We start from the raw sequence: 19535 nt of genomic DNA, 5'->3' as shown, positions 1-19535 counted from the left end.
TTCACCTCTGTGCCTTGTGATGTCACTGACTGTTGTTTTGGGGGTTTACTTCACAGCTCTCACAATGTTTATGTCAACAACTTTGTTGTTTTCCTTGGCTGACCTGTTCCATGTCTGGTTGTTACTACACCAGTGGTTTCTTTCTTTTTCAAGACAGTCCAAGTTATTGTATTGGCTCTGATCGATTTTCCTTTTTTCTCAGCTTCAAAATGGCTTTCTTTTCTCCTATAGACAGCTTTCTGCTCTTCATGTTGGTTTATCCATTTAAACAACAAAAACAGTCACATTATTGAATTAGCTGTGTCAATTCTAGACATGAGAAAGAGTATGTTGTAATTGAAAAAGTTATTACTCAAGTAATTTTTCATCAGATGATTTATTTATCCCAAATAAATTAACATTAACAGTACTTTTACTCAAATCAGTGTGTTTTGTATGTGCTCCACCACTGACTAATTGCAAGAAGTGATCAGTAGCCACATTAAAACAGATATTACAGAACAAAACGTAATTATAGGAGCATAATTAAATTAAATCATCTTAGATGTCTTCACGGTTTATTGCTAATCTGTGATATGGAAATTGATTGATGTCAAAGACATCATAAGTGATTTGGGTAAGCTTTTGTAAAATGCATTGAGTGTTCAAAACAGCCATTGTATTATTCATTACTCCATACATTTTATTTATATGAGTCGACTGCATGCTGGATATAGAGCTCAATATAGCTAATGTGCTGGATATAATGACTGTGACTTTCACAATGAATTCCTTGCTGGTAGCATCATTAAATTTGGCTGTGCAAGCAATTTAACATGTGCCTTTCTTAGTAAACCTGCCTTCTAAGGGTTAAAGAAAAACAGTGTGTTGCCTGGACAATAGTCATGCTCAATTCACACTGCTTGTCCACCCACTCTATGTAATTATGTCCAGAAATATTTGTGTTTCTGAGCACAATGCGATCACTCAGATAAACAATCAGGGCTGACTCTTCACTTAATTCAGCAACAGCTTTTTTTGTTGTTGTTTCAGATGTATGAAGGATATCAGGTGATCAGGGAGAAGAAAAACAATTATTTTTGCATAATAACAGCCATGCTCCATGCTCTACACACACACACACACACACACACACACACACACACACACACACACACACACACACACACACACAGGCTGTTCCAAGCAACAGCCTCTTCCCACTCAGTTTGTGCTTTACTGTCAGAGTGCCAATTACTGTACAGGCAGGTAACATCCGTTTGAGCCAGGCTTCATTCCACCAAACCCATTACGATTCAGACACAGCTTGATAGCCCTATTTAGTGCAGCACTACGCTACAACAATGCCTCACTTCAGTGCACAGATACACATATGCATACAACACATTATGTAGTTCAGTGTCACAGTGCAATAATCTATGGATGAAAAAAATAAATAAAAACTGCATGTCTGTAGAAATTGTGAAAAAGTAAAGGGAATAAGAAAAAAAATCACTGTTTCCTATTGGAGTATATTCAGTAATATGTATATTATCAAGCTGTTTGGTTAATGATAATCAAAATAGCATGAAGCCATGAGTAAGACTCATTGAATACTGAATGCTTTAGCTAAATATAAACCCATGTATGCCTTATGCATTTCATGTGCATAGTACATGGTACATGCAGTAGTAGTGGAAAATATCCACTCCAAAAAAGTGTGAATTACCTGGAAAGTATAAAGCATTCAATTTGATAGGCAAGAAGATGGAAGGAGAGGTGAAGAAAAAGACAATAAACAAAGGAGATCAATTCGATACCCTTAAGCAATTACCTTTCAAAAGCACTTCCTGTTGTTAATAATTGATCTCCTAAATCAATGATTTTAATTGCTGGTAAGCGATAATCTTGGCACACACATATTTGGGACACTTTCCTCAGGCAGATTTCAAGATGTGAGGCTGCAGTGTGGTAAAAGTGCAGTTCTCTGTCTTCTCCCAAAGGTAAAAGAAAGCATCTGAAATCAAAAGCTACCGGGAACAATTCAGGCTGCAATTGCACATACAGTGGTAAGAAAAAGTATGTGAACCTTTTGGAATTTCATGGTTTTCTGCATAAATTTGTCATAAAATGTGATCTGATCTTCATCTACGTCAAGGGTATTGACAAATATAATGTGCCTAAAATAATAACACAAAATAAATTCTGATCCCTCATGTCTTTATTGAACACACTTATTCAACATTCAAAATGGCAGTGGAAAAAGTAAGTGAACCCTTACAATTAATAACTGGTTGACCCCCCCCCCTTGGCAGCAATAACCTCAACTAGGCGCTTCCTGTATCTGTGGATCAGTCCTGCACATTGTTCAGGAGGAATTTTATCCCATTCTTCCTGGCAGAACTGCTTTAGCTGTGTCATACTCTTTGGACATCTCATGTGTATGGCTCTCTTCAAGTCATTCCATAGCATCTCTATTGGGTTGAGGTCTGGGCACTTGGCCACTTCAAAAGCTGGATTTTGTTTTTCTGAAGCCATTCTGTTGTGGACTTGCTCTGGTGTTTTGGGTCATTGTCCTGTCCCATCACCCAACTTCTACACAGTTTCAGCTGACGTACAGACATTCTCACATTATCCTGAAGAATTGTCTGATATACTTGGGAATTCATCTTCCCCTCAATGATTGCAAGCTGGCCAGGCCCTGATGCAGCAAAACAGGCCCAAATCATGATGTTTCCTCCACCATACTCTACGGTTGGGATGATGTTTTCATGATGATATGCCGTGCCCTTTCTACGCCAGATGTAGTGCTGTGTGGTTTTTCCAAATAGTTCAATCTTAGTTTCATCAGTCCACAAAACATTTTGCCAATACTGCTGCGGAGTGTCAATGTGCTCTTTTGCAAACTTTAGGCGTGCAGCAATGTTCTTTTTAGTAAGCAGTGGCTTCCTTCGTGGTGTCCTGCCATAGTTACCCTGTTTGTTCGATGTTTTACATATTGTAGACTCATGAACAGAGATGTCAGCCAGTTCCAATGATGCCTTCAAATCTTTGGCTGTCATTTGGGGTTGTTTCTTTACCTCATTGGTGTGTCTTCGTTGTGCCCTTGGTGTCATTTTGACTGGGCGCCCACTTCTTGGTAGAGTAGCAGCAGTCCCAATGTGTCTCCATTTGTAGAATGTTTGCCTAACTGTAGACTGGTGAATTTCTAAAGTCTTTGAAATCACTTTGTAACCCTTGCCAGCTTTATGTAAATCAACAATTCTTGATCGTAGAGCCTCTGAAAGCTCTTTTTAGCGAGGCATGGCTCACATAAGCGTGTGCTTCTTGCGCAGAGCAAACTCCAAAAGTTTGAGGGGTTTTTATCAGTCAAAGTAGCTGTAGTCCACACTTCCAAATTCATTTTCTTAACGAGACTCCAATTAGCTTTTTTGAGGTCATTAACTCAAGGGTTCACATTCTTTTTCCACAAGCACTATGAGGGTTTTTTGGTTGTTCTCAATAAAGACATGAGGGATCAGAATTTTTTTTTTGTGTTATTTCAGACACATTATATTTGTCAATACCCTTGACTTAGATGAAGCTCAGATCACATTTTATGACCAATTTATTCAGAAAACCATGAAATTCCAAAAGGTACACATACTTTTTCTTGCCACGGTGTATATATATATATATATATATATATATATATATATATATATATATATATATATATATATATATATATATATATATTCCACACCTGTACAACTTTGTATATGTTGAAATTTTGGTTTATATACTCATATTCATATTCTATGGCCTACAGTATATCCACCAACTAAAACAATTTTGAGCAATGTCTTCCTTGTTGTATAAACACAATCTGCTCTTAATCCACAAACTCAGTTAATATTACGTACATCTGACGATTAATCTCATAACCAAGCACCACATGTCCAAAACAAAGGAACAATTACACTAAGGATAAAGAGCAGGACTGATACAGCCCAGATAACATCTGTGAAGACCAATAGAGGCTTTTGTTTCTTGAGAGAGAGAGAGAGAGAGACCGAGAGAGAGAGTGAAAACAGAACCAGAGATTCTTTAATCTCTTTCCTAATAAGCTAAACCCACTCTGAGGAGCAGCAGTGCTGCCTCAGGTCCATCTGATCCTATGATCCCTTCAACAGCAGTCCTGCATGCACCATCAAAAAAAGACCAGTTTAAAACAAACTGCGTTTAAAAACCTGGAAGGCATGCTAATGAAAGTGAGTCAGTGTATTCTTCTTAGAACCAAAACAAATGGTATACCAATACACCACATAGAAGGAAGATACAACAGATTCTTCTTATAACAACCACACAACTTAATCCACTGCTTTTGGGTTTTATGTGCATGAGGTCGTTTTAAAATAGCTACAATACAGATAAAGCCTTCACAATGTGATCGTATTTCCTTGGTTCTTTGTTTCTTTTCATTTCTCTCCTCTGTGTATTTTGTTCCATTAGCCATGATAATCTGCAGATGTGGGCTTGCCCACCTTGCTGAATTATGCAAACCCTGCTCAGCCTGGGCACAGGAGTTTAGCTGAAGCTGATGGAGATAGACAGACAGCTTGTGGTCTCGCTTTTGAAGAAGACAGCCTACCTCTAATCCCCCTTCTCCTCTGCCTCTCTCTCTCTCTTTTTTCACCTTGTTGTCCAGCGCTTCACCTTTCATCCTGCTACCTCAGTCTTGTCTTTAGAAAGGACATACACTTTTCAACTTTTCCTTTTCAATTCCTTTCTAGTTTCTCTATGTTTTTTTTTCTCCATGTGACTTAGCTGACCCCCTGTATAGTGTATTAGTAAGATCCTTCCAGAGGCTTCTCAGGTGCTAAAATCCACGAGTAAACATCCTGGGTTATGTGATTGAGATTGACATGCTTGTAAAATGCCTTTGCTATCAAATGGGAGAGTCTCAGTTGCAGAACAATGGTTTAAAAGAAACACACACACAGAAAAGCAAAGTACGGAAAGCATTTTGGAGTTGTCACCATATGCCAGTCCTGCATCTGGTGACAAACCATATAAAATACAGGCAGCTGCATTGTGAAAAGGACTGTTTGAAAATATTCGGTTTGTTCATGGGTCTGATTGACATCATAATAAAAACAATTTGAAAAAAAAAAAAAAAAAGGCTGTCGGAAATTGTTTGCTTGCAGAGGGAGAAAAGCACTGCCTCTTTCTCTGTACTAACTGACCGTGCTTTATTTATTGATCACTTTCTCTGATATTATCAGTCTCAGTGAACAAAATCTATCCATTTACATACTAAGTGCAGTTTCATTTATTTATTCAATAAAAGCGTAAAGCAGTGATCTAATTTACTGTGTAATTTTATTGCCACACTTTCAATAAACCAACAGTTTTATTCTAAGAGCATAGCCTACATTTATGACCATTACACAGTTAAGTTACACCCACAGCTACAAATTGAAAATGACTTTATTTGTTGGAAAGATGCTTGGCTTAACTGACTACTGCATCGGCAAAGAGTATTCACATAGTATGGTATCTTTTTTTTTTTCTCTTTTCAATTCTAAAAAACAAACAATTAATAAAAAGGCCATTCCATGTCAAGTGGTCCAGTACAGGTTGCTTGAGCATTTGTAAAAATTTCCTAATTTTTTTTGGAGTGATTAGCTCTATGTATTGACATTGCAAATCCACCAGTTTATTATTTTTTTTAATGTTATTTTACTTGGTTTAGCTACAACGGCCACCTTTGTTTCATGGCAAACAACCAATTCTGGTTATACAGCTGTTTACACAAACCTCAATAACTCAGCTCTGGATGAGCCTAGCCCCTTTGGAACAAAAACTGATCTCTACAGCACATTACAAGGTACATGTACATATATAAACAGCTTGCACATTCTTGTTGCTTGGACTTAGAACTTAAGTCCTAATGTAATGCTCAAGATCGCTCACAGTTTCACTGTAAGAGTCAATTTATAATGGGAAGTGTTTTATTTTTTATTTTTTAGGAGGTACCTAGGTAAGTATAGTGTGCATTTAGAGCATTTCAGGTTTGAGACTATTTTTATGGGGGGTGAGAAAGGTTTTTTTTTTTTTTTTTTTTTAAATTTCCCTCATTTGTGGGTTGAATATCATTGGTGGGGGAGTTTGAGATTCCGCTGGTTACAGAGCTAGGGCTAGTAGAAATTTGGGTGAAAGCCTACTTTACACGTTCATTTTGAGAAATTAACAGATGTAATATAAGCATAACAAATAAAAATAGTGAATCACATTTTCCAGTAATTACTGGTAAAATAAATGAATGAATGAATGAATGAATGAATGAATGAATTAATTAATTAATTAATTAAACTGGTGGTTTTGCAATACCAATACATAGAGGTAATCACTCAAAAATAACTGACCACAAAATGTATATAATGTAATTCCAAATGTTTATTTATAAAATAGCACATACATGTTCAGTATTAAACATGTGAACATATCAGGTGAAAAACAATTAATAATGTGGGCATTAAAATTTACTCAGTTTAGTTCCAACTAAACTGTTTTGTCAAAGGTAGTGAATTTATAGCAATAATGTCAAGTACATTTAGTCTTAGTCTTTTCAGTCACTGGTGTTTTCAGCTTTGCTCACTGGAGACTACCAATACCAATATTTCACAGCCAATATCACTTCCAAGGGCAAATCTCAAATCTCTGAGCTGCTATACGGCACTAATATCGCTACCCACCATTCTGCTGTAAATGGATACAGTATACAGATCCCTCATATGGATGGAATATATTTTGTATTATTTCCACCCATCTATTTTGAATGTATTCAGCCTGGGAAATGAAATGTAGATATTCACTGCTATAAAACAACATCATGGTCTATAGATCCATGTATTACTTAAGTTTATTTATTATCATCAGTGTGTACATAGTGGCAGTGCAGGGACTGATATGCAATGCATGTAGTTTTGGAGCATCTGTGCGGGTAATGCAGGCTATATTCAAGCTGCTTGATCAAGGAGAGTTTAAAGAAGAGGAATAAATTGCACTGAGTGGGTAAGTCCATGATTCCTAGTTCGTGTGCATATGTGTGCTTGTGTGTTTTTGTGGCCCCTAGATAGCAACAGACTCATTGGTGGAGTTGGGCAATGCTGACTTTGTGCATTGTGTGGTCGTGTTTGTATTCTAATTAGGGTTAGCCAGTTCAGCCTTAGACTTCTGCTGACCTCTGATTCTGCCCTGCCAGTCAAATCAAGCTTAACACACAGTGAAACGTCATGAGGCATCCCTCTATGAATTTCAATATGTTCTCATATGGAGTTCATGTCTTTCTTCAAGTGGGGTAATTAGTATGTACATGTAGCTTTCATGAACTTCAGTAACACACACACACACACACACACACACACACACACACACACACACACACACATAAACAGTAAGACATTTGTCTTACTTTCCTTGTCCTTACATTGACATATAGACATAATTATTAATGCAGCTAATTAATACTATCCCTACACCTAAAGGTAACCCTAACCCTAACCTCAGTAACAAAAAGGAAGCATTTTGGCACTTTAAGCTTTTTACATAAAAGCAGCAGTTTTACCAAAACACACATAGAAACACACACTGAAATAGTCATGTACTCTCTGTGTAAGCTCTCTTACACTTTCTGCACTCCCACCCCACCCCATTCACTCCCTTTCAGCAAAATGGCCATTATTGTGGTTCTGAAAACACCACCACGCCTCCATTAGACAGCCTATCACCATGTGTGTGATGGATTGTGTTTGTGCGTATGCGTCTGTGTGTGAGTTCCAACTCTTTTTGAAGTGTGTGATGGGCTTGATGGATCATCAGATATAGTGGAGTGGAACACCGCCACAGTGCTGCATAAAGGGTTTGGAGGTTTAAAAGAAATGTGCATAAAAAAAAAGTTTAACATCCTCTCCAAACTTCCTTCCTTTTTCCTGCTGCCACACCAGGAGATGAAAGGACTATGCTTGTGCAAAGGCTGAAAAAGGGAGGACTTATTTTTTGCGCATGCCACCACTTTGGCCAGCCAAATGCATTTCATCCTCACAGCAGCACAAGGGAATGACAAGCTGTGTGTGGAGAACAGAATCTCGCCAGAACTTCAAACAAACACAAGAAGGAAGACGGGTATCTAAGCAGACGATGCTTCATGCAATAGCCAGTTCCAGGAGGCTCCATGTGCCAGTAAGAGCACTATGATCAAAGATGATATGCTATGTTCACATTGCATTGATTTCTTGGGCAATGGTTTTGAACACTTCTCAGATTTGGAAGATTCCTTACAGTGTTGCTTGAATGGGTTCCCCAAATATCAAATTAATCACCAATTTCCTCATCCTTCCACTGATTATAGACACAGCTGTTGCTGTTTTCCATTGTTGTTATGCCACACTGCCAACACTGGATGTTGACAGCAGTGATATCCACACACACATTACAATGCAATGGGAAAAGCCACATGACCACTCTCATTTATGTTGTGTTCGGGCTTGGATCACATATGGAAGTGACTCAGGTCTGATTTGAAAAGATGAGTGTTTTTATGTCTGCAGGCAGAAAATCGAATTTGAGTCTCTTCAAAATGGTAACGTGAACATAGCCTTAGACACACACACACACACACACACACACACACACACACACACACACACACACACACACACACACACACAAAAGAGCTATATGTAGGGTCTGGTGTTCTAGCTGGCATACAGCAGTACACACAAAGCAGCTTAATCATTCATAAAAGTAGCTAGGTTAATAAAATATGTAGGGCCACTCACCAGCATGCTGGCAAAATTCCCCATGCACTGGCTTTGCTTTTAAAAGGCAGCCAGCAAATCAAATTAACATACCTATTATAAAGTTTATATAGTGTGACTTATATTGTATGTGAGAGTGGTGAGTATATGAGTGAGAGAGCAAATGACAGCTGGAGTAGAGAACTTTACTCTCGCACCGAGCGCCACGCTGCGCATGTGGCAGCTTAGAGGACAAGGTCACACAGCCTGTAGTGTCTGTAAGACTAATCCTGTCAGGCTTTTATCCTCCCCTTCCTCTGCCACTTAAACACACTCGCCTCTCTCTCTGTCCCTCTCTCACTTTATCATTTGCGTGCTCCCGCTCTAAAACTGGGGACTGGTGAAGGAGCTGGATAGCCCCAAATAAAAAAAAAGCTCATTTAGATTATGCTCACTACTGCAGTGTGTGTGTGTGTGTGTGTGTGTGTGTGTGTGTGTGTGTGTGTGTGTGTGTGTGTGTGTGTGTGTGTGTGTGTGTGTGTGTGTGTGTGCACGCAGTGGAGAGAGCTTGCAATCAAGGGCAGAGTTGTGTGACAGATAGAGTGGCTAATAAGTGTAGTCTGGAACTCTCTATTTCCTCCCACCTCCAGACTTAAGGGAGTTTAACCAAGTGGAAAGACCACTGCTGTCATGGATTTAATGAAAAAACAAGCAGAATTGTTTACTGAATGGATACTGATCAACATTTGTGTAAGGATTCATAGTGAAACGCATCAGATTTAAATCTATTTAGTACATACACTGAAAAAAAAAGTATAGCAAGTAATTACATAAGCAAATATTTAGTTTTGAGTTTATTAAAAAACTAATTCAGCCTATTTCTAGACATTTTCATTACTTTCAAGCTTGAAATTGTCTTATTTTATTATTCAAAATGATTATTTCTAGAAAGGCGCACAATTATCTGCCCATAGCGGTTCCACAAGTACAAATGCCTAAATATCGGCTTATTTATCTTATATTTGTTATATAATAATCTCATAATGAGAAATATTAGATTCTTGTGTCTTTATTCGGGATGCATGTACATTCTAAGATATGCTTTGTGCAGTGTGGCAAATTAAAATTGTTCTGCAAATCAAATCTATTACTTTTAAGGGGCAGACTTCGAAATTGTGGGTGTCATTATCCGCTCTTTTTGTGGTCTTGAGCCTAGTGATGTGTTCACCAGATCTCTGAGTGTTTGCCACGCAAATGATCCCAAATAAAAACATGAGCTGTGCAAATGAATTCAACCAGGACACAACAAAGCACGGTTTTCATAACCTAATCCCAAGCAGAGCGCTTGCTTTTGAGCTTTTGGGTATAGCTGTAACAGCCGGGACATGGCTATCTGTTGTTATATATCAGCCATCCCTTGTACTCGCCAAGCACAGTCTTTATCATATTGAGAATATTACAGAGCAACCAGTTCTTTCAGATGGCTCATAGTATTTATAGAGTGAACAATAAGGTCAAAACAAATTGTCTCCCCTAAAGCATTGTGAGTGTGGTGCATGCTCATTTCTTACCCATGCGTGGAGAATTGGACATGTTATGGCAGGTTAAGAGCACTGGGCCCCATATCCGATTAGAGCGGCAATGCTGTGGCCGTAACTGCCAATAAGGTGTGCATAAATTGGAGTAGAGAAACAGAGGCAAGGCTTGGAGGCAAGAGGCTGGACAGTGAAATCCCTCAGGAGTGTGTATTCAAGAATTTATGACACCTCTCCTCTCCTACCCTGTCCTTGGCTTTGACTGTACTGTTTCTGAGGGAGCCGATTTCCAGCATGTCTCCTGATTAAAACACAGGAGAAGGATGGAGCGAGTGGCAGGAGAGAATGAAAGAAAAACATATTTGAGCACCATCCTTCCTTACGTCCTTCCCCTTTTCCTTCCTCTGAGTTGGCACGCCAAGAACATTAGATACACTCAGGTATAATTTCTGCAAAGATGACAAGACTTGTCAAATCAGCTGCTATGTGATGAATTGATCAGATTGTTACATATTTCTAGTCAACTTCAAGTGGTGGCACTTTTAGTGTTTAGTTAATCTGAACCTGTATGATTCACCTTTATGCACACTTAGGGCTCAGACCTCATCATTCATGATTTATTATCACATTACAAGTTACACACATTTAGCCCTGCCCCCTACCCCCCACCCGCCACCCATACACACCCACACCATATGGCTGGCCATTCTTTATGTCCACAACCATTAGCCCATGACTAAAAATGTTTTCATAGGATGCCTTTTTAAAGTCCAGCATACACCTATATATTAGGAATAAGCATGCACTGAAAAGAAGTAAAAAAATATATCAAATAAAGACAAATCTTTCATGTTATTATTGTTTTATTTTATTTGATTGTTTATTAAATCTATTTCCTTACATTTTAAAAAAAGGTCAAATTTTTTTTGGAGCAGATTTTTTCAGTTCTTTCCAGAAATAAATCCTTGTGCTTGAAATAAGCAAAAACAATACCAATAGAGTATGAGAAGTTAAACCTTGAAATTAGTCAAATGTCTATAAATAGGCTTTACATTGCAGTTAACGTTGCCTTCATAAGCTCAAAATGTGACATATTTACCTTAATAATTAATTACTACAACTCTAGTAGTAAATCATTACTACATCATTACTAAGTTCTTGGTCAAGGTCATGGTGGACACTCTTGACACTGGGTGCAAAGTAGGAATATACCCTGGAGAGGACATACATTTACATGTTCTAGCCAATTCACCTTCTAACATGGGCTTGGGAGATTGGAGAAAACTGAAGGAAACCCATGAGGACACAGGAAGAACGTGTGAAACCCTGCACAGACAGTAAGCTGAACTCAGGAACAAGAACCCTGGAGCTACGAGAGTCTGTCCTATAGCCATAATCTTCCCTTTTTTCATTTTGTGATTAGTTACAATGGCATTTTTGGCAGGACCTTATGGTCTAGAGAGAAAGCACAGATGGCAGATGATTATTTCAAAGTTGGAGACTGGACCTCCTTATTGTAGGCCAATGCTGTTCTACTAGTGAGCTAACCATGGCTTGCTGAAAATGACAAAATTGGCAGATTGCAAGTTATGCATTACAGCCTTATCAAATAACTCTAATAACTCTGCTATTATTAGTACAATGCAGCATCACCATGCATTTAAACATCCTCCCCCATCCTCTGTCAGGTACTCAAGCTGTCAAAATAACCACGCAATATGCACATCCCTACTATATTTACAGTATAAAATGCTCACCAACCATATGTTGTGTGTATGGAAATAGCTTTAGGCATGGAAGACAGGAACAATTCCATAGAATACTGATCAATCCCTATACTGTCGCTCTTTGCATGACTTTAGGTTGCTCCCCCTGTTTTTTCATTTATCCCTGCTGCCCGGGCTTTGTTAAGCACTCGGAGAGCCTAAAAGCAAGCTGTGCATAAAAACCAGAAGGCAGGCTTTTTAAAGGTAGAAAATCCATCAAGCATTGGTTACAAAGTGGTCCTTTATTAAAAATGCAGCAGGTCTATTACTCTAGGACTAGGGCTTCCCTTTCCCCTTAGCTCACACAAACCAATAGTTTACCAAGATTTTCGAGCCACTTACAGGCTATCATTAGAGATAAATCTATCTGTCCAGTTGGTATCAGATCCCATTTGCCAAAGTATCAAAGGAATGCCCTCTATGGACTCCTATGGACACTTACCTTGACCTACTCTATAACTTTGATAATTACCACATATTTTAATGGTGCATAGATGAACAGCACATTCTCAGCACATTTTTTCTCTAGACTACATACCTATTATTTTTTAAAATGAGTGATAGTCTTAAACATTTTTGTTCTATATAAGCGTATGGTTGGCTAGTATGTTCCTGCTTTCTGAGGCAACCCCACCCTTCTGAACAGATGGCTGGAGAAAATGCCCAGGACACAGTGGGAGAGAGAGAGAGAGAGAGAGAGAGAGAGAGAGAGAGAGAGAGAGAGAGAGAGAGAGAGAGAGAGAGAGAGCAAGCGAGCAAGCAAGCAAAGACTAAAGATGAATTTCAGGACTGAATTTAACAATAAAAAAAATATTTCTGTATTACATGTGGAAAAAAGTACAACGTGTACATAATGAACAAGCTTGTGATTGATAACTTGAACGCCGTGTCACACTTACCAACCCCCTACTAAGTAAGTAAAGATTTGCATAATTTATGATTATTTATTTTTCTCTGCCATTATTGATGTTCAGCATGAAAGGCAATTTTCAAAGCAGGCCAAACATTTCCTGTCCTGAACATTCATAAAAGAAGTACTCTAGGAATGGCAGGATGTGCATGTAAAAAAATTGAAAAACAATAAAGATAAAATAATTTTTAATACATCATAATTATTTCAGAAGTTATTATTAAAGATCATCTGACCTGCTATGGTCAGAACATACGTTCAGTACAATACATGTAAAAAATAACTGTGAATACTATTTATAGAACTATTTATCTGGTCCTATTGTTCCAGTATAGCAATCCAAAACAATTCTAGCTACACAATGATACATGTGATATACTCAAAAGTGCTTTATTGTGATCCATCGGAAGTTGTTGATTAATTATGGATAATAGCATGGCTCAGGTAGTAGTTATAGCTAATTTCTATAGGAACAGTTTACACAGGGAGTTTAATTTGTACAAGATTCAAGAACTTTACTGTCATATTCACAAGCTTTCTTGTACAATGAAATGCTTAGTTTCATGATTATTTATAAATAACATAACAACAATGTAAAATAAAATAAAATAAAAACATCATTATTTGTGTTGATATGGTGAAGTTTTTTTTTTTTTACTTTTATGGAATGAGTCTCCAGTGTCAGTGCCGTGTAAAACAGTCGGAGGTAAAGTGATTTTCTTTTTAAGAAGCCAAGGCTACTCTTTCTTTACAGAGCATGCAGCAGATGTCTCTAGGATCGTGCAAAATTTCACTAATGAATTCACAACGTCTACAAAATTACATGCACGTGCTTTCTTTATTTTGTGAGAAATATCAAAAACCCGTATTCACTGTTCATTCAGAAGCATTTCCAAGCAAATCTTTTTATCCTTTAGTTCTGACTAATAAGAGCCAGGAATTATGAGCATATGAATAGCACATAAAAAAGATGACACTGAGAAAACCATGTACCAAAAAAATATTTAAAGGCAGGACTGGTGTGACTTTAATAATTTGCAGAAGACTACAGGAATGATTTCATTATTCCTATTAACCACTATTAGTAAAAATCTGTTCATAATCTACTGTACCACAGAGTAACATGGATTTAACCTGCGCGGATACACACACACACACACACACACACACACACACACACACACACACACACACACACACACACCCACACACACACACACACACATCCAGCCCTCTCCACAGACCTCAAAACCGAGGCAGATACACACAGGAAGCATTTTACTGTGTAAACGTCAGAGAGCTGTCCCACTGGAGGAGTTTACATGTATAATTCACATGCACACACCTAAATGCTAACTTTGTGTGGCCATGTTATTGTGCATCTAGCAAATAACACTGCTGCTGACAATTCTCTTTTATGCACAAACTATTGCCAAGTTTGTTTGTTTTTTCTTTCACAAAGGAAACTGTTGAACAGCAAACATCCAGATACTCTCAGTATGGCTTAGTCCATTCATATGGAATAAAAAAGGAGCAGAAAGCCCTAATATATGTATCTTTAAATATGTATGGCCGATTACCGATTACTGATCTTTGACATGTTGAAATAGGAAGACTATTCGAAACGTACTTATAAAGGAGGTCTAGAGGCAGTTATTGATTTAACCAATCATTGTTTATGCAAAACAAACAAACAAACACATTTTTGCACAGTGTTTTCATGGATTCATTACTTATTCATTACTTACAAACTTTAAAAGTTGATGTTAACAATAAATGTGTATAATAAATCCTTTCAGAGATGGGACTATATATTTTCATTGGAAAGAATCTGTGATAGTCAGGTGGGTCTGATCACACAAGGATATAAAAAATACCTTTCAGGAATCATAAGTAAGGTACATTACTTTTATACTGCATTGTACTGTATTGATCTAGTGTCGAATAAAACTACACGAGAGCCGCTTTATTTCGAATTTAGCTCTTGTTTCTCATTTCACATAAAAGTTCTTTCACTGAAAAAAAAACAACAATTATCTGAGCAAGAAGATATCTTGAATAAAGGAAAAGTTATGTAATATTTCTTGTTATGAGATTAGCATTTAGCGAACATGAGACTATTAAGATTACTAATTATTTCTAGATATATTTACTACTTGCATGAAAAATGGCAAAAATTTTGCACTTGGAAATATCTAGAAATAGGCTAAATAATCTTATATTTATTTAAAAACAAGGCAGAGAAATATTACTTGACTTTACCTACTGTTTTTGTTTGTTTGTTTGTTTGCACCGTCATATAGTTGATATCGTTTACCGTCCAAAGATTCCCATTCTAGAGAGTAGGATTTTTTTTTTTATAATGGTAAATGTTTTGTTAATTAGTGTGAATCTGTACATTTTCTCTGGTGTGTTTAATTACACAGATAATCACTCTAAATGTACCTTTTAAATGAGTTCACATTAAAGAATCTAATTATTGAGCTGAAAATTACCGCTTTTTTTTCTTCTTCTTCTTTATGGCAAAGCTGAAGTTCTGTGACAGAAACATTATGAATCAATCTCCCAATTATCCACTGGCAGAGTAAATAGCATGTTGCCATGCTATAATCCTAAGTAACATTGGGAGCAGCAGAAGCCTAATGAGCCCCATAGAGAAGGTTCTTGAGACGCTGCTGACACGCTGCATGTCATCGCACTACAGGCCAGTTAGCGTGCACTCACACTGAGAGCAGAGCTTTAAACAGACCACTGCATGTTATTTTTGCTGCACAAAATCTGACCCTTCTGAGTGCAAATGAAGCGCACACACACACACACACACACACACACACACACACACACACACACACACACACACACACACACACACACACACATACACACATGCACACTTCAACCATTCAATCAGCAGTGTGAAGTCAAGGCTGTGCAGCTTTGACTTCACACTGCTGATTGAATGGTTGAAGGGGCCTCAATGCCTTCTGTTGGCACAGTACCAGGGGGAAATTACTTCCCTTTAAATCTATTTCATATCCCACTGGTGTATGACTGCTGTCATGGATACCTCCCTATGCATGCTCAATGTATGAGCACATGAGCACTCACATACACATCTATAGCGTTGCATCTATCCATACTCTGATAGGCATCTCAATACTGTGCTAGGAGAGATTAAAGGCCCTTGATGTCTACTAGATGCTCGAAACCTGAACAAACACTGAATGGAATGTGATTATACTGAAACTCAAATATGATCATTACAGTGTGTAGGCAATAGCCGGACCAAAACACTTCTTAATATATATATATATATATATATATATATATATATATATATATATATATATATATATATATATATACATACTAATACCGGAGTCTGGTATTGTTTCTGGGCAGGCTGATATGATATCATACCTTCCACGAGTATATTGTGCATTCTGGCTAAGTGCACAAGGTGAGTGGGTGAGTGGGAGCCATTTAACAGGGACATAGACATAGAGAGAGAGAGAGAGAGAGAGAGAGAGAGAGAGAGAGAGAGAGATCAGTGATTGTGTGTCAGCTGCTCATCCCCTACATGATTGATTTCCCCTGGAGAAATGCCTCCACTTTGAGAGCATGCTGGAATCAAGATTAATAAGAGAGCATTTACATCTCTAGTCTCCTTCTCAAATGCACACACATACACAGGCAGGCACACATTTCCAGCCCACATTTCCAGCCCACGTTATGGTGATATCGCGATATCGTGATATCGATCCAAGATGGCGGCTCGGCAGTAACACGCAGCGCAGTGGCCTCTCCAGATCCAAAATGGTGCTGTGTCGTCACATGTGGTTAGTGTGTTGTTTTATGTAGCACCATGGTCCTGGAGGAACATTGTTTCATTTCACTGTGTACCGTACCAGTTGTATATGGTTGAAATGACAATAAAAAGCCACTTGACTTGACTTGACTTGACACGGGGCCCTCATCGTCGTCCAAAGGCAAAAATCTGAAATCTGAAACATAGCATGACTCTGCGCCAAATGCAGTCTCCTCTTTCTTCCAATAATTTGCAAATCAATAATCATTCCCAGAATAATGCCATTCTTCCTCCTGTAATGCTAACACCTGGATCTTGTAACATCAGCAGAAACTAATTCCTTATAACTAATCTTATTACATTATACATATGTAGATTCTTCCTTTAAAGGCGTTCTGTGGTGACATTTGAATAAAAAGAGAAAGAGAAACAGTTGACTCCAGGGACTCAGCCTCCCATGGAGATGTTCTGGGAAATTCATTAGAAAAGCGGAAGAGGGTGCAATCTAATTTGACTTGACCTTGAAGGCAGTGCGAAACAATAAATAACAGGTCAAGAAAAAAAAATATGTTGGGTGATTAGTGGGAAGATCGCTGGCACAGAATTAGTTTGTAAGAAATGAGCAATTTTAACATGATATTAACATTTATTTGGATTGCAATATACTCAGCTTGTCCTACTCCTTTTAAGAGATTAAATACAGAAGCTATGCTTTTATCTAATCAGAGTCTTTGCCTAATGCATTTCCCTGCCTAAAGTTTCTCCACCCTGACATTAGAGAAAAGCATCTCATCACTTGTGTGTTCACGCCCTTGGCCTGACAGCCATTCTCTCAGTCAAAGCAACATGCTCTCTCTCCCTTTCTCACCTCACGAGTCGTACTATACAGATGCCAACTTTTTGTTCCAGGGGGATAAAGATGTGCATGAAGAGCATAGATGCAGGTAGAGATCACCAGCACTGTAACAGCATCTCAATCAATGCACAGGAATCAATTTTCCACTTCAGAGTGGCGTAGGAGTCAAGAGATGGATGTTAGTATTCAGGTCCCTCATTAAAGCCTGCTATGCTGAAGCAACAAAATCTCACATTTGGGTGTGTGAGCAAATGAATGTGTGTGTGTGTCTGTGTGTGTGTGTGTGTGTGAGAGAGAGAGAGACACAAAATTAACATGCTATTTCTCATTTTCACTTGAGGAAGTAAAGCGAAACCAAGCACCAAATATCAGATATAGCATATCAGAAAGATGCTACCAGGGTGAGGACAGAGACAGGGAGAGAGAATAGAGAGAACCCAAGAACCAGAGAGCAGAGCACTGTACCTTAGTCTGGAGATAGTGAGGGTAGTAGTAGGTGTACTGGGGGTACATTGGTTGCTGTTCCAAACGTTTGCCCATGTAGCTGGAATCCTTCTGGCCGTGGCAGGATACTGAGACTTGTGTGCTCGCTCCAAAACTCTGAATGCCTCTGCTTGTTGGGCCAGAGGCTAGATCCGTGCAGAAAAGGCAGTGAAAAGAGGATGGAGAGTGTGTGAGAGAGTGAAGGGGAGTGCCACGGGACCTCCGGCTGTCCTTATGTCTGTCACTGTGTGGGAGTTGTGCTCTCAGTGTACGAGCCGCACTCTCCTCCTGCTCTTCCTACAGGAGATCGGACAAGACGATGAAGGGAGAACAGCGAGGCAGGGAAGGAGAGGTCTTGTGCAGAAAGAGAAGGAGCAGTGGTAATGAAAAGAAGGGAAAGAGGCGATGGAAGAAGAAGGAGCAAGGAGGGGGTGGCAGATATCACTTCTTATGGAAATCGAGCTCCTTGTCTCCAGGTCATGCCTCGACTTTGTCTCCGTCGCTGTAGTTTTTCGTTCCCTTGTGTCTGCACTATGTCAGATCTCTCCCAAGGCTGTCAGATATTCCGAGACAGTCTGTTCCGATGTGTCCTGCTCTGGCTGATACACAAAGAAGCGATACAGATGGATGATGTAGCTGTGCTGAGAGAGCTGAATCTGATCACAGTCAGTGAGACCAAAACCATCCCTGGGAACAAGGAGCTCACAAGGAGTCCGGCTTGGAGCACCAGGGGAGGCAGCACAAACTCCACTAAAAGGGAAATCCAGTACTATCCTGAACCCAGACACAAGTCCACAGATCAAACAGTGCTCTTTCTCTCCAGCGTCTGGCTGATACCTTCTTTTTCCGCTGCCTCCTTGTCTTCCCACTTGCCTGTGCGAGTGTGAATGCGCAAGTGGAAGTAATTGTGCCTGTGTGTGTGAGTGTATGTGTGTGTATGTGTGTGTGTGTGTGTGTGTGTGTATGCGTGAGTGTGCGGCTGGGTGCTCCACACTGTGGTGAGGAGTGAGGGCTCAGCTCAGGCGGCACTACGATCCTCCTCCTCCTGGAAGGCGGGACTAGAGGCAGGATGCAGCGCTCCCTGAACTGGGGGAGTGTCACGACCAGCCTCTCTCTTTCTCTCTTCTCTTTCTCCCTCCTCAAGAGCACAAATGCCCTCTGCTTTCACTCAGCAGGCAGGCGGAGCCAGGAAGAGGGGGAGGAGAGAAGAAAGATCGCCACGAGGAGCATAGGCCCCCTACTGGTGATTTCTAGATTCCATATACATTTACCCTTTAGTTCTTTCGATTTGCCTTTTTTTTCCGTCCTACTTTTCAAAACTAACAGATAGAGACCATTATATTGTACACATTTCCACACTCTCCCAGCTCACAACATGCCTAAATGGCCTAAAACAATTAAGAAGCACAAAATTC

General features: G+C 39.1%; 1 protein-coding gene across 2 annotated transcripts in view; it reads right to left on the bottom strand.

The window, feature by feature from the left end:
• The window catches only part of rbms3 (RNA binding motif, single stranded interacting protein), a 152823-nt gene extending 133627 nt beyond the window's left edge, over positions 1 to 19196 (bottom strand). Inside the window, exon 1 of one of the 2 annotated variants that reach the window (XM_017476620.3) lies at positions 18103 to 19196. In XM_017476620.3, coding sequence (XP_017332109.1) covers positions 18103 to 18177 — 75 coding nt within the window. In that variant the 5' untranslated portion in view covers positions 18178 to 19196. The remainder of the gene's footprint in view (positions 1 to 18102) is intronic. The other variant, XM_017476602.3, reaches the window with a different exon arrangement.
• Between the last annotated feature and the right edge of the window lie 339 nt (positions 19197 to 19535).

This window comes from Ictalurus punctatus, chromosome 1 (assembly GCF_001660625.3).
Source record: "Ictalurus punctatus breed USDA103 chromosome 1, Coco_2.0, whole genome shotgun sequence".
Lineage (NCBI taxonomy): Eukaryota > Metazoa > Chordata > Actinopteri > Siluriformes > Ictaluridae > Ictalurus > Ictalurus punctatus.
Note: the sequence above shows the minus strand (reverse complement) of the source record. Positions and strands in the feature narration are given on the sequence as shown.